The sequence below is a fragment of the Lygodium microphyllum genome, chromosome 13 (genome assembly GCF_053477565.2).
Source record: "Lygodium microphyllum isolate KBCC chromosome 13, Lygodium_microphyllum_v1.1.10, whole genome shotgun sequence".
NCBI classification, from domain to species: domain Eukaryota; kingdom Viridiplantae; phylum Streptophyta; class Polypodiopsida; order Schizaeales; family Lygodiaceae; genus Lygodium; species Lygodium microphyllum.
In genome coordinates, this window is record NC_141147.1 from 142,295,634 (window position 1) to 142,320,479 (window position 24,846).

Consider the following 24,846-nt stretch of genomic DNA (forward strand, 5'->3'; position numbering starts at 1 on the left):
CTAGTGCACAATGCTAGTAGAAACACTGTTGTTGCAACACCACCCTCCAATTTTGAGGATGAATCTACTATCAAAAAACTCATGGTGGTATGTCTCACTATTTATTCTATCAAGGAATTTCCCCATATGTGATTAGAAACCATACTCAAGCATTAGTTTGGAGGGAGCTCTCTTTAATTCACAAGATATTCTAACTCAAGCTCCAAATGGCCTTGCTTGTGTTTCCCAGGTTTGATTATCCTTTCCTCTTCGTGAGTGAATTATTGACTCTCAAGATTAAGATCTACAAGATGTGATAGTCCTCTACCTCAATTTAAAAGTATCTCTCTTGAGTTGAAAAAAGTATGTGCCCTATGTCAGGTGTTGTGGGGTATTCGATCCACTAAGGGAAACTCTACCCTACTTTAGCACAATGACGCATTGATGTAAAACACCTAGTATCTTGTTTTCTCACATACTCCACAACCTATGACACAAGCTATATCATGGGAAAAACACCAAGTGTGTTTCACCCATTGGGTAACATTACAACTCTCCAAACGGTGTGGAAGTTATCAAAAGCAAAACTTGTGTCCTCTAAACCACTCACTTTATGAATAAAGAAAAATTGTCTCTCTTGAAATGCATAATTTTTTTGAAAAATGACTCTAATTAAATTAAGCCCTCTCTTAAATCTTTAGTCTACTATCTCACCCTCTATAACTCTAAGTCAAAGCTTCACATCAGAAAGATGAAGATTTTCTTCAACAATGGCACTAGTGAGGGACTGCACTGCCTACCAAGCAATGTCAAATACTACTACAGAATTGAGAAAAATCTATTGTTGGTTCTTGGAAATGAACCAAGATTTAAAATTTCAAGGTGGCAATCATGCAATTGGTCATGATGATATTGTTGATATAGAAATTCTTGTGTCTCAAAATCAAACTGATCATCATGACCCATGCTTATTATTCATTCAAACTATTGTCAAATGTTGTATTTTCTTGGTTTTGTAATTGAACCTCATGATTTTCAATCTCAAAAACTTGATAGTCCCCAAACCCCTTGATGTGTAAAATTGCTCCATTATTTTGCGGTTGAATAACACTGGGTATATTAGTGAGGTTAAAAAAAACTTTAAGTACTTCATGGTCCTCCTTTGGTACTTCAAATGTTGCAAGCCACCATATTTCATTCTCTGATTGTACACTGACGTATAAAGGATGGTTTTCATTGATGTTGGGATCCAATGCTTGATTCATAAGTGTTATACTTGCACGTTCAAGTTTTTGCCCCTCAATAATCTCACTCTTATCAAGTTTGAGGACAAACTTAAGCTTGTCTACATTCTTCCATAGACATATTGTAGAACTTAACCATAGCAATCTAAACCCTACATATATCCAATACAAAGTTGTTGGATGCATTCAATACAAATGCAACTTCTTTGGAACCATACTTCAATATGTGTGTATTTTCTAGAAGCGTTGGCTCACCAATTAGTTCTAAAATTTTCTCATTTAGTTGTTTTCGAGCCTTTTTCACGTGATCAAATGGTTTTGGCAGAGGCATTACTCGCTTAGTTTTGAAGACTTGCTTAAAACCTGTATCCAATTGTTAGTAGAGCATACTATATGACTTAGAACTCATTCCCACCTTGTCACATAATCCCTGAGCATCTGTAGTAGTAAACAAGTTGCTCACATCCCTAAGATGTTCACTTGCGACACCATCTACAATGTCCCTGAATTTACAATTTTCCAATGCATTTTTGACCATATCCTTGCTTAGGACTTTGGCAATAGTATCATTCTCTGCATGAGGGAACATATTTCTCATTGTAGCAGATCCGTCTATGATATTGTCTACTTCCTTTGGTTAATTGGTGAATTGGTTTAACTAATCGGATGCGCCGACGTGCTTCTTTAGTTTTTAAAGTGGGCCCAATCTCCAAAGTTTTTGTGAGCTTCCTCTTTATGTTTTGATTCTCCTTCTCCAAGTCCATAACTTTAGACTGTAACTCCATATTCTGCACGTGTGTAGCATGCATAGCATCTTTAATGACAGACATTGCTTGTTGTAGGCTGTGGTTCTCCCTATCCTTCTCAGCCAATAATCTATCCTTTTCCATCAAAGACTGCATATTCCCTTGTAATCTTGTTTGCATATTTATCAAGGCTTGATAAACCCTTGCTAATCCTTGTGTGACAAGTTTGCATGTGTATCCATATAATCCTCCATTGCCTTCACAAACAAACTTTACAAATGATGTAAGCCCTTCAAATTGTGGTGGCCTCTGAGTGACTGGATCAGGTGGATAAATGCACCCATCAACCCAAAGGTCCACATTTTTTTCCCTTGCATTTCTTTCTTGTTGCATCCTGTATCTTATTACATCATCCCTTTCCACAATTCTTTTGAACATTGATGCATATTCATCCTCCAATTGAAAGTGAATATCTGTCTTTCTCTTGGTACGTCCTACACCTGCATCATGTAAAGAAAAATATATGCCAATTTTAACTTGGATTAACATTCAAATCACACAATTACACCCCTTTGATTTACTATATCTGTGTTCTTTTTTATCTAGTTGGATCTTGTCTCTTTCTCTTGATTTTGGACATGATAGACCCAAATCAACCCCTAATCTACATGTAATCTTAGCTTTTAATCTACCTCTAATTAGCATCCAATCTTATCTTCTGTTCTATCCAAAATATTCTCTCTCTCTCTCTCTCTCTCTCTCTCTCAAGAAGAATTGATCAAAGATATTTAAACACGTTTATACAAAAGCTTGGCTAATGGAGAACAATAACATCATCTTATCTTCTACCATAATTTTCTCTCTATCACTCCACTTATTTTCTTAGTTTATCTCACACAGTCCTCTCTCTTTCCCCCCCTTCTCTCTCCCTCTCTCTCCCCCCCTCTCTCTCTCTATGAATTGACACTTAAGGATTAAACAAAAACTATGAAGAATAATAACATCACAGAGATTAAAAAAATAAAGATACATCCATTATCACTTGATTGGTTGTAGTATAGAGTGTTGAAGAGGAAGATATCTTATAGCATAGTACTGAAGAGGGAGATTGCTTGTAGCAGGGTAGAGAGTGTTGTAGATAGAGATTATTTGATTTCAACAAATGCTAACAAAACCACTAGTGAGATTACTTGTAGTAGGGTAGAGAGTATTGTAGATAGTACTGAGTGTTGCTTCAGAAGAATTCATATGCAAGAAACCATATTCTAGAGGGAAGGAGAAGAGTACACAAAATTTTGGACAAAACTAGAGCTTTGAGAGGGAATGAAAAAATGCCCAGAAATAGGCATATACTTGTCCAAAAAAGATAAAAATTTACAAGGAAACTCTCGAGTCCAAAAGGTGTCTCTAGGTAAAAAATAATCTTAAAATCTGATGAATACGTCATTTTATATCGTTTTTTAACTTCCTCCCTTTTAAGAAGTAAGAATGAGAATGATTCTAATATATTGTCATGTTGAAATGTCATGAGGGCATTAAAGAGTCGTATATTAATGATTGGCTCTGTTTTTAGAGAAAATAGAATTTTATTTTTTTAGTTATGAGGATTTTGAGAAAAAGTAACATTATCCTACAGTTTGGGAATAAAATAATAGGTGAAATCTATTAAAAATACAAATATGAGATTTTCTTGATTGTAGAAGATCTCTTATTATAATATTATTTTGGAATCTCTTTTTAGAGAGAGAGAGGAGAGAGAAACCCCTTAAGGGGCAAAAAAGAGAGTCCATATTCCTCCCAATGATGATGGTAAGTGAGAAACATTGTAAAGTAGTGAGTCATTGTTGAAGGGTAATTTCATAATCCTTCCATTCTATTTCAGCCCTTTATAACTATCAATACTTGCATATCATTGAAGATCACAAATGCTCTGTTTAGCATACGTCTCATCCATGCTTTAGAATTAGTATGTATTTTCCATGTATATTTTTATGAGAAAAAGTGGAGTAGGCAAGTCAGCAAGCCAAAAGATAGATGCATCTCCTTTATTGATTATGACCTTGAAGGGATGCATCATCCTAGCCTGAGAGGAACTTTTGCAAACCCTCGATGATCCCAAGGCCATAAAATTTGCAAGTGGAGGGATTAATTTCCATTGATTTGGGGCTGATTCAGTGATCCATTGTGTACTCAGTAGCACACACTCATTTTTAGAAATCCATCATTGAAAAATAGGGCCAAAAGCATGTCTTACAAGTGCCAAAACCTTTTCCACAAGTACCTTAGGCCATTTCAGATCTAAGAGTAGGCTTCATAGGTGCTAAAGATTTCTCCCATAGGTACTATAGGCCATTACAAGTTTTATATAGGTTATAGGAGGGTCTAAATGTAAAAAGAGGGCTCAAACATGGTTCTAAACAGTTTTGGACACATAAGGAAAATTGGTTCTAGAATAGGTTGAATCAATTATAATGAAAAACAAAGATTATAATTGGATAGAGGACTTCATTATATGGATCTTTTAGGACAAAAATATCTTCAATCAAACATCGATATCAAAAGATATTGACAATTTACTAATTATTGGTCATTGTGGATAGAAATTAGTAAACATGGCTAAAAACAAAAGAAATGATCAAATCATGGAAACCATAATGAGGATGTGAGAGTAGATCATTTAGAGCCAAATAGTTCAAATGCAACCTTAAATTAACATAAAGAGGATGAAGGCACAAGTATGCTTAATGTACAAAACAAGTGACATGAAAATGAAGAAGCACATGCATCGCAAGGGTCAAATGACTACCAATAATTATCTAAGGAGTTAAATAACAAGAATGTGGGGATTATTGGGGGCATACATTTATTTAATAAATCCATGGCAAAGATGGACACGTTAGGCTTGATGAATTGATCATTATCATTAAAGTTTTATGCAATAAGATGCATAAGCCTCAGCCTATTGTCATGATCCTATTCTACCCCCACATGATCCATTTCCAAGTCCACAACTTAATGCAACCATTTTTTAGAAGGGAGAATCATCTAAACATAGGGACACTTTTTAGCCAAAGAATAAGGTAAGGCCATAGTTCACAACCAAATAAATGATTCTACGCAAGAAGAGGACACTAGAGTTGAGGATGACTATCATGGGTGTGATCCATTCTACAAGTTCAGCCAACTAGCTTGCTAAGGAGGGTGGAAGTAAACCTTGAAGAAACGCATGATGGAAGAAGATATTTCCATGATCGTGTACCTAGAGAGCACCACAATCACTTGATCGGCCTTGTAATCATGGAATTGATCATTCCCTCCTCATGGTTTTGGCATAAATCAAAATGGGCAGCCCTCCTAGGAGCAAAATTCATGGCATAAAGAGTCTTAAAGGCAATAATCTTGTTGACATCCTAATACAAATAATCCACCTCCTTGCAATGACCAAGAGTACAAAGAGAAAATCAACATTTCAAATTTCAAAGGAAACAATTATTCACCTACAAAATGGGAGGAGTGGATCAATAAGTTGGAAATATACTTTACGCTCTCCCTAGGATTGACAAAGCAAAGATATATTATGCAACCCTTCACCTTGAAGGCTATGCCCACACTTGTTTGAGGTACATGCGAAAGATTAGGGAAGAGTTTGTGACTTGGGAAGACTTCAAGAGAACAATGCTCAATGTATTCGTGTGTCCCATGAAAAAAAAGAAGTCGCAAAGGAGGTGGTATGATTTGAAATAAAGAGGAATATCCATTAAGGAGTATTCTAACATGTTTCTCAATCTATCAATGCATGTGGAAGGAATTATAGATTTGACAAAGCTAAATAAATATATTTATAGAATTAATCTTCATCTTTCTTTACAAGTTGGTATTGTGCATCCCAAGACCATAAATGAGGCAATTCAATTTGCTAAAAGATAATAAAGCCAAAAATACTGTATAAAGGCATCTTCTTTTTAGCCTAAAATTGTGGGAAACATTTTTCAAATCAGTCTTCAAGATTGGGATAAAATTTTAGCTAGCAAAGAGAGGCTTTTAGGCAAGAAGGAAGGTTTCAAAAATTTTATAGCAAAGTCCCAACTTATCCTATAGTTTATGGAACAAAACAAGGTATAAATTCTAGGCCTAATGTTGAAATAAAATCAAATTAAAAAAGGGCAGACTTTGGTGGAAAACCTGCGACCAAAGATGCATAAGGCAAGCACATTACTAATGACAAAGTGAAGGAGATATACACCAAAGGTTTGTGCTTCAAGTATAGGGAGAAATGAATCCTTGATCATAAGAAAAAATGCAAATCAAGGAATGCCAAAGCTAGTATGATTATTAAAGATGGATTAGATAAAGAACCAAATAAAAGTGAGTTGTTTCAAATGTCATCTATGCCTATCGTAGAGGAGCCACATGAAGATGAAGAAGCTGCAAATGAGAAGTTTTATGATCCTATGGATGGGTTTTCTTTTGACTCGGGTGGTTTTTCTATGTTGTGCACTATTTCTCATGATACATGGATGGGTAGTAGAGGTGAAAATACTCTTCATCTCAAAGGGCTTATAAATGGTAGAGTTGCATATATTCTTGTGGGAACAAGCAAGTTACACATAAAATTTTGTAACTACAAAAACTTTGGATGGGTTGAAGTTACTACCTAAGGATATGGAGGTGCCATTAAAAGGGTGCAAGTTGCCAATGGGGCTTTTGAAGCTAGTCATGAAGTGTGCATATGCACTTCTATTGAGTTGTCACCGTCATGTACTATTCAAGCTGATCTTGTAGCCTTAGAAATAGGACCCATTGACATAATCATTTGGTTGTGATTGGCTGAAAAAAATTTGGAAGGTTTACCATGGATTTGAATTTAATGCAAATGAAAATTTCTTGGGATGGACAGCAACATTGCATGGGGTGGATTATAAACAAATGGAGTTTATCTTGAAGAGAGAGCATGATGCTAAGTCTTATATATTCTCTCTTTTTCTTTCCAAAGAGGATGAAGATCCGTCCCACACCCACTTAAAATAAGAAGATTTGGCATTGTGCAAGTTGTTAGAAGAAAAAAAAGACTTATTTCAATCTCTATCTTTATTACCACCCAAGAGAGAGGTTGATCATCCTATTAATGTGGCTCCTAATAACAAGCCCATCAACAAGCCCTTATAGATTGTCTAATTTTTAGGTGAGGAGATGGAATGGCAAGTCAAGGAGTTATTGCACATGGGGTTGATTCAACTAAGCTAGTCACCTTTTACCCCTCCAGTGCCACTAGTGAAGAAGAAGGATGGGACATTCCGTATGTGCATTGATTACAAGGAGTTAGACATGTCTACCATAAAAAACAAGTATCCCATTCCCTATATCGATGATCTCTTGGATGAGCTTAAGGATGTAAGGATTTTCACCAAAATAAATCTTCATTCAGGGTATCATTAAATCTGTATGAAATAGAGGGATGAATACAAGAATGCATTTAAGACAAAAAGAGGATTATACCAATTCTTTGTGATGCCTTTTGATCTCTCAAATACTCCAGTCACTTTTTAAGTATTTATGAATAAGATTTTGCATCCATTCTTGTTCAAAACAGTTCCTATTTTCTTTGACGACATTCTCATATATAATGAGTCCAAAGAAGAGCATTTTAAGGCATGTATAAGAGGTTTTTAACACATTGAGAAGGCAGAAACTCTTTATAAATAAGTCAAAGTGTTCTTTTATGAAGGATAAAGTGAAATACTTAGGTCACATAGCCGGTGAGAGTGGGATTAGAGTAGACCCAAAGAAGATGCAATGTGTCAAAAAGTGGCCTACCCATACTAATTTTAAATCTTTGAGAGGATTCCTTGGATTATTATCTTTCTATTGATGGTTCATTAAAAATTATGCACATGTTGTGGCTCCATTGGCTGATCAGCTGAAAAAAGAGGCTTTCTTTTGGAATTCTATAGCGCACAAAACATCAATGAGCTAAAGTCACTGCTAATTTTAGCACCAATTTTCATGTGTTTTGATTTTTCTAAGGAATTCACTATATGTGTAGATGATAGTGGAAGAGGTATACGGGTTGTTCTATATCAATATTATGGAGTTATTGCCTATGAAAGTAGGAAATTGGATGACAAGGAGTACCAACTTCATGTATATGAGTAAGAGATGCTTGCAATTCTTCACGCAATCAAAAAGTGACACCACTACATCATATTCAGTCATTTTAAGATCAAGAGTGATCATTGTGTGTTGAAATACTTCCTTTCACAATGTACTTTATCTTCTAAGCAAAGACAATGGTTGTCGATGCTTCAAGGCTATGATTTTGAAATCTCCTATATGGTGGGTAAAGATAACATTGTGGTAGATGCTTTGTCAAGAATGTGGGCATGTTCACTTTCTTCAATCTCTATCCTATACAAAGATTGGATCCATGGCATATAAGAAGAGTGCTTGTTTTATGAGAAAATAATCACTATAATGAGAGAAATTTAGCGAGGAAAAGGTGAAGAGTATCCTAATTTTTCATGGCATAATGGGCTTTTATGATACAAAAACGGGTTTATTTGATGTACCAAATATCTTTCAAGCATTGTATCTTGCAAAAAATACACTCCTCATGGTTGCAGTACACCAAGGTCTGTTTAAGACATTTGACACTATCTATAAGAGCTTTCATTGGAAGGGCATTTAATACTATCTATAAGAGCTTTTATTGGAAGGGAATTTGGCGTGATGTTGAAAATTATGCCATGGAATGTTTACAGTGCCAACAAAATAAAGATTCCACACTTCTACCTGGTGATTTCAAGCTCCATGGGATGCCATTAAAGATAACATCCAATCATGATACTAAGTTTATGGAAAATTTTTGCTAGAGTCAATTCTCTTCTATAGGTACCAAATTGACTCCTAGCATAGTAGATCACTCCCAAACAGGTAGGCAAATGGAGTGTGTCAATAAGTGGTTGGAAGTTTACCTTCATCACATTTGTCATGATATTCAAGCCTCTTGGGATTAATGATTACATTTAGCTAAATTTTGTTATAACAATACTCATCATATGAGCATTGGCATGTCAACATTTGAAGTGCTTTATGATTACAAAGTGCAAATACCTTCCGCCCTTTTTCATGATGATGTGAATCCATAAGCTAAGACTGAACTTAAGAAGATGAGAGCTTTGATAACCAATGTAAGGACAACATTCGCAAAGATCAAGACATCATAAAGACATATGCAGATGAGAAAAGAAGACCATTGGAATTTCAAGAAGGTGATTGGATTTTTCTAAAGGTGCTGAAGTCTAGGTATGCATCCTTGAAGGGAGGCCATAATAAGCTAGCTCATCGGTTTTATGGGCCCTATCAAATCCTTAACAGAGTTGGAGAGCTTGCATATAAGCTTGAGTTGCCTTCTTCAATGCGCATTCATGAGATCTTCCATGTTTCTCAATTAAACAAGTATGTGGGTCTAGCCATTCAAGTTTTCGAAGAACTGCCTCCTGGGTGAAGATAGTCTCATTATCTATTAGCCCGAGAAAGTCATTGGAAAGAAAGAGAAAGTTTTGAGAAACCAATCACTACTGGAATACCTTATTAAATGGCTGGATTTTCTTATAGAAGAGTCTACTTGGAAGTCATCCTCCTATCTTAACTCCTTTCCATTGTTTTTATACGAAGAACAATGAATTTTTGAATAGGGTAGCTTATGTATTAAATTTTTGTCACAAAATAAATTATCCTAACTTGGTCAAAATGTCATCTTTATAGATGGAAAAGCTTCTACATGGTGCCTACTTTGTAATGACACTTCATTTGCTAAATTCAAACATGGATATTCCAAGTTATGGCACTTTTTTTTCTAATAGTCCTAATTGTATAGTTACATTAATATGCAATTATTCACTTCTTTGTAATTCTTGCTTCAAGGGAGACCTTCAAACTATGGGCTTCATTTTTAGTATGGATTTGCATATTCTAAAGCTTTTTTGTGTATTCCATTGAATTTCATCTCAATTCCAAGCTTTGAGATCAAAGCTTCTTTAAGCTAGGTAGGCTTGTACTAAAGCATAGGTTTATGGAAGAATACAAAAGGCTAAGATGTAACATGGCTCATTATCTTTTTGCCATTAATAAAAAATTTCTCTTGAAGACTCTTATTCTTGGATCTCCTAACATAGCTAAGTTGTGAGTACCTTGCTTCACCAATGTAAGAGGTGGGCATCTTGATGTCATCTCCTTTTTACTTGTAATATATTTTTAGCACATAAATATGAGAATTAGATATGGTTACCTTGATCATAGCTTTTTTATATTTCATGAGTATTTCTTGGCTATGAGAAATTATCTTTATTACATTTATATTATGAACAAGACTCCCATTGCTGTAGTACATGATGTGACACTAGGGAAGTTTACTAGCAACTTGCAAGGAATTTAATTTGTCACATGTTGGAGTATTTGGATGCATTGCATATGTACATGTTCTTGATGAGCTAAGAAAGAAGTTGGATTCGAAAGCTGAAAAGTGTATGTTTGTTAACTATTCCCCTGAGTAAAAGGATTACAAGTGTTATAATCCAATTACACACAAGTTACAGGTGAGCAAAGATGCGCTTGATGAGATGAGTAGTTGGTATGCTACTCAAAAAACAAATTGTTGTAGATGATGTAAAAGAAAAGGTGATTGCAAAAAACGTGGATCCACATTCATAGACAATGAGTAGGCTAGAAGAGTCATCTTCTAGTAGGTCTATTGAGAGACCATGGAGTGATAGGTTGCATACAAGTAGCACTCTTACAAGTGCTAAAAATATATCACAAAAGGGACAAGAAAAGATCATTGATTCACTTGGTGTGCTACATGTTTCTACAAGCTATTCACATATAGATAGTGATTCTAATGCCTCAGATCAAAGTATGAATGAGGAGTTATTCCACTTGTTCATATACATGGTGTAAGGAAAACCAAGGCTAATGTAAAGGGAACATAAGGTGCTCCAAAAGTATGGATGTCAATGAGAGTAATGTATCGTGTAGATAGGTTGATATGTGATGGGTATATTACTTGCCATTATGCATATATGGTGAAGACTATAAAATTAGTTGAGTCCATTTGTTTTGAGGAAGCTATTGGTCATGTGCATTGGGAGAAATCCATCGATAAAGAAATGGATGCATTGGATGCAAATCAAACTTGGGATTTGGTACCATTACCTGATAAAAAGAAAGCTATATGTTGCAAGCGGGTTTACAAAGTAAAACATAATATAGATGGAAGTGTGAGTGAGATTGGTTACCAAAGGTTATGCATAGACTAATGAGATTGATTATGAGGAGACATTTGCTCCAGTGGCAAAGATGGCAACTATAAGAGTTGTCATTGGAGTGGTTGCAACAAAAGGTTGGATTTTGCATCAAATGGATGTAAAGAATATATTCTTGCATGGTGAGTTGCAAGAAGAAGTGTATATGGAGCAGCCCTAGGGTTATGAGAACATGGTTGACCTCGATTATGTATATAGGCTACATGAAGCCTTATATGGGCTAAACCAAGCATAAAGAGCATGGCATGACAAGATAGGACAACATCTTATCTCTATCGGTTTTCACGTTGGAAATGTAGATTCCTCACTTTATGGGCTTCAAAGTGATAGGGGCATTGTTGTGATTACTTTATACGTGGATTTTGCATATAACTACCTATCTCCTCTGCCCACTCTTTATACTAAAATCACTGACTCCACTTTGTGGTGGTACGGTAGGCTCTGGATCATTCTTAGACCATTATTATTTCCACAGGCACTTCTCAGACTCTTCATTTCAGCTCATCGTGTGATAAACGACTAATCACCCAACCCCATCCTAACTATGGATGATGAGTGGAGATGCTTGCCATCCCATACATATGTGAAGTTTTGATCCTCATACTACAGGCCATGCATATGTGGCTACACAACATCCTATGGTGCTTTACATCGATTATTTCATGATGCATCTTTTGAAGTATCAATTTTGATTGTGCAAGCCATGCATATATGGCTACGTAGCATCTTGATGTGCTTTTACTTTTGCTAGTAAATCACAGTGTCATGTGGTGCATGTTATGCTGTTGCACATTGCGTATGGCACCCACAACATGTGATATGCATGTGTCATCTCACACATCACCATTGCATTCCATGCTTGATGTTTGTCTCATGATGGATTAGCCATATATATGCAGTCACACAATCCATGTCGTGATGATTGTGTACACTAGCATGATATACTATAGCCCAAGTCATTATAAAAATGCGGCATATTGCAATACACTACATTTGCACCATGCATATGCTCACACGTATTCCATATCAAGACGCTTGATGACACTAACATAATATGCTGAATAATACTTTGGTATGTAGTTTGATTAGATGGTCACTCATTGTATATGTATTTGACATACATGCATGTATGCCCGTAAAGTAGTTTATTATGCAACTTTACACACCTACACTGAACTTACATGCTGAGGTGTATGCCCTCACACCTTAATGGACTGACACTTTAACATGACATTGTATGCAGGTAATCGATCAACAACATGTACTATTCCTTTGGCTGCCCTGATTTCTGCCATTGCAATTAGAGATGCAGAAGGTATCATCATCATCATCATCATCATCCATCGGATCGTCATTCTTACCAGCAGCATTTTTACAACTCTCAGCAGAGAGCTGGTCTTGCAGTCCATGGCTCCCGTTTGCATTCAATCGAATATCAGGAAGTTGAAGATGCAGTCGTTATGGACGCAGTACTTCAAAGATCCCTCGCAGTGGTGGGACAATCGCAACATCAAGGTTAGTTGCCCCCGTATAATCTGATTACGACGTATTCAGCCTCTGTAAAACATGAAATCTTGTCAGCTCTCATAGAGACATGGCTTTGTTTTTGTTTCTTTCGCCCCACTGCAACCTCAGGCGAGCGCAAGGTCTCCAGATTTCAAGCACAAAGTGACAGCAGAGGCCTTGTGGTTGGATTGCCGGTACAATCCAACCTGGGTTTTTGAAGATCTCAGAATAATGGAACCAACGTCGACACTTGAATTGAGTGAACGGGAGCCTCAAGAGGCAAAAGGAGCTGTATTTCCAGAGGAGACTGCTCATGTTGTGGGACTTTTGAAGGCTTGTGCAAAGCAAAAGGATCTATTCAAGGGCACAAGGTTACATGAGGATATTCGCAAGCGGGGTTTACTTGAGCGAAGCCCCTATGTTGCAACCACTTTAATAACTATGTATGCTAAATGTGGTGCTCTTGCAAAAGCACAGCAAGTGCTTGACGAAGGCACGGTTCATGATAGATTCTCTTGGACTGCACTGATTGCAGGATATGCACAAAATGGCCATGGTGACAAAGCTCTAAAATTCTTTGATAAGATGCGGCACAAAGGTCACTTTCTTGATTCAATCACCTTTATATGTGCGTTGAAAGCCTGTGCCAGTGTAGGTGCACTTGATAAGGGCGAACAAATTCATGAAGAGATTGTTAGGCTGGGGTTGTTGGAGGGAGATGTTGTGCTCGGCAGTGCTCTAGTGGATACGTATGCCAAGTGTGGTGCACTTGCAAAAGCACGAGAAGTGTTAGATGGACTTCCTGTGCGGACGTGGTCTCCTGGAGTGCACTAATTGCAGGGTATGCACAAAATGGCCACGGTGATGAAGCTCTCAAATGCTTTGATAAGATGCAGCACGAAGGTCACTTTCCTGATTCAGTCACCTTTACATGTGCATTGAAAGCCTGTGCCAGTCTAGGAGCACTCAATAAGGGCAAACAAATTCATGATGAGATTGTCAGATTGGGGTTGTTTGAGAAATATATTGTACTCGGCAGTGCTTTGGTGGACATGTATGCCAAGTGTGGTGCACTTGCAAAAGCACAGGAGCTCTTGGACAAGCTTCCTGATCGCAATGTAGTCACTTGGAGTGCACTAATTGCAGGGTATGCACAGCATGGGCAAGGGAAGGAAGCATTGAAGTGTTTTGATAAGATGCGACATGAGGGCCACTTCCCCACTGCAGTCACCTTCATTTGTGCCTTGAAAGCATGTGCAGATGTAGGAGCAATTGTAAAGGGTGAAGAAATTCATGAGGAGGTAAATAGACTGGGTTGGTTGAAGAGAGATAGTGTGCTGGGCAATTCTGTGGTGAATATGTATGCCAAGTGTGGTGCATTTGCAAAAGCAGAGGGAGTGTTGTATGAGCTTCCTGTTAGGGGTGCTGTCTCTTGGAGTTCGCTTATCGCAGGATATGCACAGCATGGGCAGGGTAAGGAAGCACTGACATGTTTTGACAAGTTGCGATGGGAGGGTCACATTCCTGATGCAGTCACCTTTTCGAGTGCCTTGAAAGCATGTGCTGACATAGGAGCCATTGACAAGGGTAAAGAAATTCATGAAGAGATTGTCAGGCTGGGGTTGTTGGAGGGAGATATTGTGCTCGGCAGTGCTCTGGTGGATATGTATGCCAAGTGTGGTGCACTTGCAAAAGCGCAGGAAGTATTAGATGAACTTCCTGTGCGGAATGTGGTCTCCTGGAGTGCACTAATTGCAGGGTATGCAAGTCATGGCCATACTGCAGATGTATTGGACTGTTTTGAACAAATGCAATGTGAGGGTGTGTCTCCAGATCCAGGTGCCTTTGTTTGCATGCTCAATGCATGCAGTCACTCAGGTCTACTGGATGAGGGCCTAATGTATTTTACGAAAATGAGCGTCAAATTTGGTGTCACACCAGATGTAGAGCACCACTGTTGTATGGTTGATCTCTTTGGTCGTGCAGGGGAGTTTAACAAGGCTCTAGCAGTTATTGAAATGATGCCATCTAGTGATTATCTTCCAGTCTGGGTGGCTTTGTTGGGTGCTTGTCGGAAGTGGAAGAATGTAAGGCTTGGGAGACTGGCTTTTGACCGTATCCTTCAAATAGATAAAACTGATCCTTCAGCCTACATCTGTATGGCTAATATTTATGCAGCAGCTGGGATGCAAGAGGATGCAGGGGAGATTGAAGTCATGCGAGTTGCAAATAAGGCTTGGAAGAAGCCAGGATGTTGTTGGTGGATTGATGGCAAAGGAAACAGTCATTTGTTTTTAGTCGGGGATAAAAAGCACCCACAAAGCAAATACATTTACAAGAAGCTACAAGATCTTACAGAAAAAATGTCACAGGAGGGTTATTCTCCAAGCTTGGGTCTGGTTTCACAAAACATATCTGATGACATGAAGAAGGATGTCCTGTGTGGTCACAGTGAGAAGTTGGCAATTGCCTGTGCCTTGATCAACACACTGGAAGGATCAACTGTAAGTGTTGTTAAGAATATGCGGGTCTGTAATGATTGCCATCGAGCTACAGCACTTATATCTGAAATAGAGAAGCGAAAAATTGTGGTCAGAGATGCTAACTGTGTTCATATATTTGAACATGGAAAATGTTCCTGTAAGGACTATTGGTAATCAGCCTCTTACATGTAAAGCTTTTCCATTTGATGCTCTTACATGTAGAGATCTTATTTTGTTGTCCTATTGACCTACTTTCTGACAAGGCTATTTATGAATTTCCCTTACTGTGCTGTACTTGCATGCTGCTTTTTACTTCCACAATCCTTGAAATATCATAGCTCCTGTTCACATCATAATCTTATACTCTTTATTCTCTGCCCCTCTATATGTTAGCAGAAGCACAACCAATCTTTGACCGTTGTATGTGATCAGATGTGGGTAGGGACATATGGACTTTCAACGGTTGCAAGGCTTTCCTAGCTCAGGTTTGGTCACAGGACTTCCAAAGTTCAAAGTGACAGGCCATCATGTATATATGGTGCTTGCTAGTTAGCCAAGCAAGCTTGCAGGCCATTTTCCAAAGAGGGGAAGAACACGGAGAGTGCTAGAGCTGATTCACACGGATATATGGACAGCTTCACATCCTGAGATGAGTGGGATGTGTTATTATTTCTCTTTGATTGATGACTACAGACAGAAAACCTGGTTTTATTTTCTGTGTGAAAAGTGAAAAGTTAGAGGTCTTTGAAAAGTGTAAAATCTTTCACACTATGGGGGAGGAAGAGTGGGTAGTAGTTACCATCCATTTGGATGGATGTCCAAGGAGTTTAATTCTTATTTGGATTTGCATGCATTCAGTGGCAGCTTTCATGTGCATACACAGCTGAGCAAAATGGTGTTGCAGAGTGCAAAAATTGCAGCATTGCAGAGGTTGGAAGGGCTCTCTTGAATGAGAAGCATATGCCTAGATATTTTTGGAAGAGATCGTGTAGTGTGCAGTCTACATTATGAATAGGACATCCACCACAGCAGTGCATGATAAGACTCTTGAAGAGATGTATCGAGGGAAGAAGCTAGATTTGTGACATTTCTAGTGCTGGGTGTATCTGTTATGTGGATATTACCAACGAGAAGAGGAACAAGTAGGATCCCGAGGCCAAGAAGTCTAGTTATGGGGTATGCTGCTGAATCAAAGGGCTATAGGTCTACAACCTTGTAACTTGCAAGCCATGCATCAGTGGGGATGTTTTTGATGAGCTTGCTAGTTGGTATTCACCATTGGTCACCACATGTGATGTGTTCATTGATGTGGATAGAATAGAGTGCAAGGACAAGCACAAGCTGGAGATTCACAAGCCTCAGCCAGTGGTTTGACCACAGCAAGTTCTAGCATCCCATGGTCTTGGAGACTCAGACCACATGCAAGAGGCTGTAAGATGGTTGGAAACACACAATGATATTATGGACAAGGGGGTTGTGAGTGAGACGAGACACAAGTGCCAATGGTGGTGGAGGTGGTGACAATGAAGGTAGTTGTGAAGGTCATGGTATTGGAGATGGTGGGAGTAGAGGTGTTGGTTTTGGTGATGGTGGAGGTAGTGGTGGAACAAATGGAACTAATAATAGTGTGTTGGCAAACGCTATCTCGTGTAAAAGCTCACTCCAAGCTCGGTCCAAAAGCTTGCTTCTTGCCCTTCTCCCTCCTCCCTGAGAGATTTTAAGAATGTCGAAAACACATTGTAGGGGATTGTAGGCCTTCTCTAAGGTAATCATCACTATAGCCCTTCTCCCTCCTCCATGAGGGATTTTAAGAATATCAAAAACACCTTGTAGGGGATTGTAGGCCTTCTCTAAGGTAATCATGACTATAGCCCAAACCACTTCTCATGGCTCACCCTTTCTTTGTAGCTTTCCATGCAACAAATAGTACATGTATAGGTCCTATTACAACCATCATTGGGAAAAGTAGACCACCAAACTATTAAAATGTACCTAATAGAAGTGCATATGCGATTGGTCACCTAGGAGGTTCTCCTTGTGGTGAGATTGTGGCCAAGATGGCCCATGAAAGGCTTTTACTTGGCAATTGGCTCGCATAGATGCAACAAGATCAGATTTATCATCACTACATGAAAATGCATAGAGACCCCAAAGTATTGCCTTAATTAGTCATGTAATGTAGTGTACTTTGTATGGAGAGGGACTTGCAAGATCTCATGCCATGTGGAAACTAGCCATGAGGGTATGTCCCTTAGGGAGATTCGTCTACAACATCAATTGAAATAACTCTATGAACATGAGATGTAGCTTGTGCAATCATCATCATTAAGAACCTATACTTTAGGCTTAGAAGCCCTACCACATTATCGATGTTATAGCCCTACCTTTGAGAGTAGAGGTGTAGAAGCTTATTGGAGACCTTATAGAATCATGTATTTGGAAGGTCCATGTAACTTGATATGTAATAGAGATACCTTGTACTATATTCCACTCTTGCAAAGAATAAGCTAGAGTAGAGAAAGAACATTGGTGGCAATGGCAATAGACTAGACTCTTCAATATCTCCTATTGGTGTCTAATCTAGTTGAGTTTCCACGTTTTGTTAAAAGTGGGGGGCAAGTTGTGGGGTAGAAGGCAAGGACATGTTGAGAAAATCAAGGGGTATTCTTATTCTAGATGTAGACAATTTGAGATTAAAGGCCCAAGTTGGATTGTAGAGTCCAAGGGTGGAAATATGTTGAGAGAGAATTTCTTATTCTAATGAGGTATGATTGTAGAGTCCAAGGGAGGAAATATGTTGAGAGAGAATTTCTTATTCTACTAAGGTATGATTAATGCTCATTAAGGCTGTGGAACCTTTTGAGCTCATCCTTGGGGATCCTAATTGTTTATTGCTTATCCCATAAGTTAGCCCATATTCTAATTCCTATTCTATTGAGATTTTTTAAACTAGCATAGATGTTAGAGGGTCTAGGGGGGAGGAGGGTACCAGCCCAAAATGTTCTCAAGGTGGATCCAAGAAAGAATTAGGTTGGTATTATTGGAGGCTTTAGCCTAATTCTTAAAGGTAAACAAGGTTGACCAAAACCCTTTGACTAATTGAGAGAAACCTTAAAAGATGAACTTAGTCTTAGATTCAATTAAAAATTTCCATCTTGTTTTTAATATTATCCATAATCCATTTCCATGTTTGAATAGTGATCGCTCTAAATCGATGGAGGGGATCCCGAGTAACCTAATAATTTGTCCTTCCCTAATAATATTGCAACATTGCTAGAGTAACTAGCCAGGGACTAGAATGTTCTTGACCTTGTTACCATATTTTGGTAGTCAATCCCCTTTGCAGTATGCTATGTAGTACAAGATGGTTACAATCTCCTTTGTAGTATGCTATATAGTAGAAGATGGTTTTGTACACATTTTCCTTTGTACATAACTTTTGTATCAAGTATAATTAATGGCCATGACTAGCAATAATGATATATTCTATATGTTGGTGTTGAGAAAAAGTTGGATGGAACCAAGTATCTATTGTGGGATTATAGGATGCATCATGTATTGGTTGCAAAGGGGGTTTGAAACATTGTGCATGTAAAAGACATCCTATGGTGTTACAAAAGTTGCAAGTGTAGTAGAAACATTAGAAATATGTGTTATTGAGGATGCTACATGTTCTAGTTTTGCTCTAGTTAATGATAGAGCACCACCATTGCCTACTCCTAAGCAGATTCATTGGGATGGCAGAGATGCAGAGGATCATGGTTTGATTGCACTGTGTGTTAAATGTACAACGATCCCACATATTTGCTCATGTAAGACAACTAAGGATGCTTAGGATATACTTGCATGTTTGTATCAAGGAAGAAATGAGGCATGTGTTGCTTTCCTTCATAAGTAGTTAGAGTGTAAACACATGGATAAAGGTGACTCAATGGCTAGTTTTTTGACAAAGATCAAAGATCTTAAGGAGTAGTTGCTTGTTGCAGATGAGATTTTGCCAAGATAGTTCATTTGTGTATATTATTCTCAAAGGTATGCCTAATTCTTATTAGACTTTGCATCTACTCATTGTTTGATGATGAAAGGTAATCCAAATTCTTGGTCGTTTGATGATTTGGTTTCTATTTTGCTACAAGAAGAACAATCTAGGCAAAATAGGCCCATTATGCATATGTATGTACAAGAGATAATGAAGAATTTACGATCAATTTTTATACTTGCCAAGATTGATTGTGAAGTTTGTTGACGAGACAGATGTATAGTTCATGATCTCTCTTGTGGTGGTACAATTATTACATCTAGTTTAGTATATTGTGGGCTATATAAGCTCAATAACTATGGTAAATGTATGGAAGATACGACATGTGTAGTTGTAGATTCATTGGTAGTTTCATATGTGAAACTTTGGTATGCATGTTTTGGTCATTTGAATTTTGCTAGTTTGCTACACCTATAGAAATCTAATATGATGTCTTGATTGTCTACTGTTGAGGTACCTAGAAACCACATTTTTGAAGGCTACATATTGGGTGAAATGTAGTGTGCTTCATTTCCAAAAGATGGTCCAATGAAAGTTGTTCACAAATTGCAGGTTACACATAGTGATGTTTGTGGTCCAATGCAAACAATATCTTTTGGTAACTACTTGTACTTAGCATGGCTGAATTTTTTTCAGAATGTAAAGTGGGTACTCTCCATTCTAATTGGGGGGGAGGGGGTTACATGTCTACAGAACTTTATGCATATCTGGTTGAATCTGGGATAAAACACGAATCTATAGTTTTGTAGACACCGTAACAAAATGGTGTAGTTGAGAGGAAGAACATATATCTCATGGAGGTGGCATGATGGATGATTAAGAGTTAAGATTTGCCGCATAGTTTCTAGCTTGAGGCTATTTTATGTGTAGCCTATGTACTTAATAGGTGTTCCACTAAGGCATTGCAATCTATGATTTGGTATGAGGCTTGGCATAGTAAAAAGCCATCTATGGCTCACCTACGCGTTTTTGGTTGCTTTGCTTATGCTTTAGTACCAATACAACAATGTAAGAATTTGGATGACAAGGCTGTAAAATGCATTTTTGTTGGCTATAATAATAAAATAAAAGTTTATAAGTTATACCATCCATAAAGTAAGTGTATCTTGGTTAGCCATGATGTTGTCTTTATGGAGGATGTTGTTCAACATTTACTTTCATGTATAAAAGAGACGGATGCACACTTAGAGGACACTTTTAGGACACTTTTTTGCCTCTTTTCAGTGGTATGCAATCACATTAGTGCCAAATAAGGTAGTTTGTCAGCCCATGTAGATGTCTCATGATAACACAGACAAGTTTAAAAATTGGATGCTATGCAATTTGAGTATGATACAATTATCAAAAATGGTACTTGATTCTTATGTTGTTTCTCCATGGTAAGGAGTCCATTGTTGTCACCACTTGGTTTTACAAGTTAGAGCGCAAACCAAATGCGTAATATTGATTGCCACAAAGTAGATTTGTGGCAAAGGGTTATGCTTAAAAAAAGGACATTGCTTTTGATGAGACCTTTACTCCCACTTGCCGTAGTAAGTGTTCATAGCACTTGTGCATTGGTACCTCATAATGGTTTTAATGTACATCACTTGGACATCAAAAGTACTTTTGAATGGTGATTTACATGAGAAATTGTATGTTTTTTAGCCTCATGATTTTGTGCATAAGGTGTAAGAAAACAAATTGTGTAGATTGAAAAATGAATTATATGGTCTAAATCAAGTACCTCGGGCTTGGTATATGGGCATACATGCATACATGACTATACATGGTTTTTAGAATAGTCCAATTGAGAGCACGCTATATGTCAAATTTGAGGGTGATGTGCCTCTTCTCATTGTGGTTTATGTTGATGACATGCTGCTCATTGGTCTTAACGAGACACATATTACTAATCTTAAAGTTGAGTTATATTCAACTTTTAATATGTCAGATATGGTCCTATTGTATCATTATTTGGGCATTCAATTCAAGTAGTATGATAGAGGTATTGCTTTGTGTCAAACAAAGTATGTTGAGATATTACTGTCGAGATTTGGTCTTGAGAACTACATGCACCTTGGATTGTTTTATCCCAAGGGGTATCATTACCACCAAATTTACATGCCTTTTCAAATTTTGATTGGCCTAGTTGTTATGACACTTGTCTATCAATAAGTGGGTTTTGCTTCATCCTTGGCAGTTCATGTATTTTTTAGTTGAGCAATAAGCAGCCCACTATGGCCACTAGTTGTGGAGTTGAGTAAATGGCAACTTTCACATAGCTATGGCTGAGTGTGTTTGGCTTAGATACCTTTTTGATGATTTGGGTTTTGGAGAATCATCTGCCACCACCATCTTCATTGATAGTTTTTAGAGGCAATTGCATAGAGCCTAGTGTTCCATGTATGTACTAAGCACATTGAGGTGCACTATCATTATGTTAAGGAGAGACTCATTGCAAGAGAGATTAGCTTAGTCTATGTGCTAACACAAGACATGCTTCTATATCTTTATACAAAGGCTTTGTCTTGTGAGAAGTTTGAAGCTTTTTGCAAAGCTTTAGGCTTCCCTTTATGGATTAATCTAGTCCATTTGGCTTAGTCTTGTAAATCTCCTCTATTGATACCTCTCAATATTGTTTGAGTTATGTTCTCTTAAGCTTGCCCCAAATCCAACAAGTCCCTATCTTATTGTAATTGGTTTTAGTATTGCAACAACCCTAGAAGATTTGAGGGAGGTTTCCTCATTTGCAACTATGTTGTTAGTTTCATCTACAAATAAATTAAGGATCATTTGAGCATATAAAAGATTGATGGGTTTCACAATATTGTATTTTTTAATCGATAAGCTTAATGACACTCTTAATTATACTCACTACTCTACAAGACCCGATGTTCTAAGCTTAATAACACCCTTGGCAGTAAGTACTCAATGAGGCCCCATGTTGAAGGGACTTTTAGATTTTGAGAAGAGGGTTAATTAAAAAATCCTAAAATTACTGGTAAAATTCACATCAATTTCAAGGCTTTTCCCATTTTAAGGGCATTGATGAGATTTCTTAACTCTTCCCCATGAAAATCACACTCCAAAATGTCTCCAATGTAAGACAACCTTTGGTATAATTCTAGTTATTTTAGTTTTGGGAAAAAATATTTTTAAGGCTCTAATTAGGCATAGTATGGATGATGATGCTGGTGGTAGAGGTGTTGGCTATGGTGATGGTAGTGGCAATAATGGAGATAGTGGTGGAATAATTGGAATAAGTAGAACTAATTATTTTATGTTGTAAAAAATGCTTGCTCCAAAGTTCACTCCAAAAGCTCGCTTCTTGCCCTTCCTCCTCCTCTATGAGTGATTTTAGGAATGTTGATGACACATTGTAGGGAAGTGTAGGCCTTGTTGATGATAATCCTATAATAAAATAATTTTTACCTTAGCCTTTGTACTAAATCCTAGATTTAGGGTTTCTTATAAAAGAAAAGAATGTGCCTTTGTAACCATATTTGGAATAATCATTTGTCATCTCATACTTGGAGTTCTTGAGGTTCCATCCTCCCACCTTTCATGGAGGTGTGTTTCCATGACTAGCATTGCATGAGGTGTGTTTCATGTATCCTACATTTGTATCTTTCTTGTTTCTCAATTATGGCTACATTGTGCCATGTGCTTAATGAAAGTTAGCTATGTCATGGCTATGGTTTTGGGCGTTTTTCTTATATTTCTTGGAAGTATTTCATATGTTTCTTTTCACGAGTAAGGTTCATTATATAGTATAAGAGCTTTGCTTTGATCAAAGTCAAAGTTTATTGTAAGTCATTTTCTAGTTACACTCTCTAGAGATAAGGTACAACAGGTATAGATCTAGTCATGGTTTGGTTATAAGCCATAATCGTGACTAGCAAAGCTCTCCAATAGTTAACCATGACTACTTTGGAGAATTTGAGAGAGATCTAGAAGAAAATGGCAGATATTTGACAAGTTTGGTAGCTCTTCACAATTCTACATGTCATTTTGAAGACTATTTGGACAAAATGGGGTTCACGGTGTCGTCGTATTGGGGGTCGAAGGTCTACCACCGGGGTTTAGAGCAGAAGAGGAGTGAGAGATTCAAAGGGGAGAGAGGAAAAAGATTGGGGTTTGATGGATTCTCGGGTTATGGAGAGAGTAGATGAGATAGAGAGTAACCAATATCTTACATAGCCGTGTCATACAAGTTTACCATAATAAACTTGGATCCGATTACATCAATAACCATGAGGTTTATACATAGATCTATATCAGATTTTGTTCCATTTCCTACAACAAATTCAAACTCTAATGCCCTCCATTTCATGAAGATACATGTATTGAGACTTCCCAAGATACAAGGTATAGAGAGAGAACTCATTACAACTGACATAGAGTCCAAAGGATGATAAAAATGCATCAATAGAACCACAAATGTACTTCATCCCTGCATTAAAACAGTAACTTCCAGCCCTCAAACTTGACTCAAAAATGTATACAAACTCATGGGAAAGTCTCTCATTACAATCTCAACCAATGACCTATTGTTTCGGGAGCATTGTCTTCACAAGGAAGTGATTAGATTTTAAGAAACCCCTTCAAATGAATGAGTTTTAATGGTTGCCCTATTTATGAAAGTTTTGGGAGAGCCTATTCAGCCCATACATTGGCAAGAATCACCTCCTGACTTGCCCTAAAGTCACTCAAGTACGTGGGCACAAGAAGGGCTTCAATGGTACACGAATATGGTAAGAGAATGGAAGCAGAAGCTTATAAGAGCAGGCTAAATACTGTATCTCTGTTTTTCCCTTTCATGGACTGTCATACAACTCATTTCCACGTTACAAAAATGGATGGGGCAAAAGGACTCTTACCTTCTTTGTTTGTATCTTCTCTTGATCTTCAGTTTGCTTTGCGTTCGCATGCTTTGGAGCATTCATCATAGTCTTCAACTCTCCCTCCATCTTCCACAGGTGTACATGTCGAAAAATGCATCGCAAAATGTGGGCTGGACTCCTCTCCTTCTTCCACACAAAAAAGACTTCATATAGATCATATACAAGTCATATAAGTCCTTTGCAACTATTACTCCATGTCACTTGTGGACCTAGTCAACTTTGGAGTGCTCTTGACAAAAGTTGGATCTTCCAAGCTAATGAACTTCATAAGCCAATGTGATATAACCTATAAACTATCAATTACCACCTGTTGATCAAGTTGAAGGTCCTCATATATACTATCATTGCCATTTTTCTTTGATACAAACTGAAAATTGCATGTCAAGCTACAAAGGAACTTATGAGATTAAATGACATCTAAGACAAATGTAAGGGAATAATGACTGAATTATGTATGAAAGTTTCTTATGTGGATCCTAATGAAGTTCTCTGCAAACATAAGAACTCCATGTTTTATGCCATGAACAGAAAACCCTTTGACAACGGGACTTGGAGAAGACTAGTTTCTCTAATACTTTTTGTAAGGTAGGTTTTTTGTAATGCACTCATGGGTGCCTTGCCTTCAACGAGCATAGAAGTCAAG

General features: G+C 37.6%; 1 protein-coding gene across 1 annotated transcript in view; it reads left to right on the forward strand.

Annotated features, from left to right (window-relative positions):
• Window positions 1-12,447: 12,447 nt before the first annotated feature.
• The window catches only part of LOC148027293 (pentatricopeptide repeat-containing protein At2g27610-like), a 200,889-nt gene continuing 188,490 nt past the window's right edge, over window positions 12,448-24,846 (forward strand). The window contains 2 exon segments of the mRNA XM_087690410.1: window positions 12,448-12,804; window positions 12,925-14,634. Of these exon segments, the coding sequence (XP_087546536.1) occupies window positions 13,686-14,634 (949 nt within the window). The 5' untranslated portion in view covers window positions 12,448-12,804; window positions 12,925-13,685.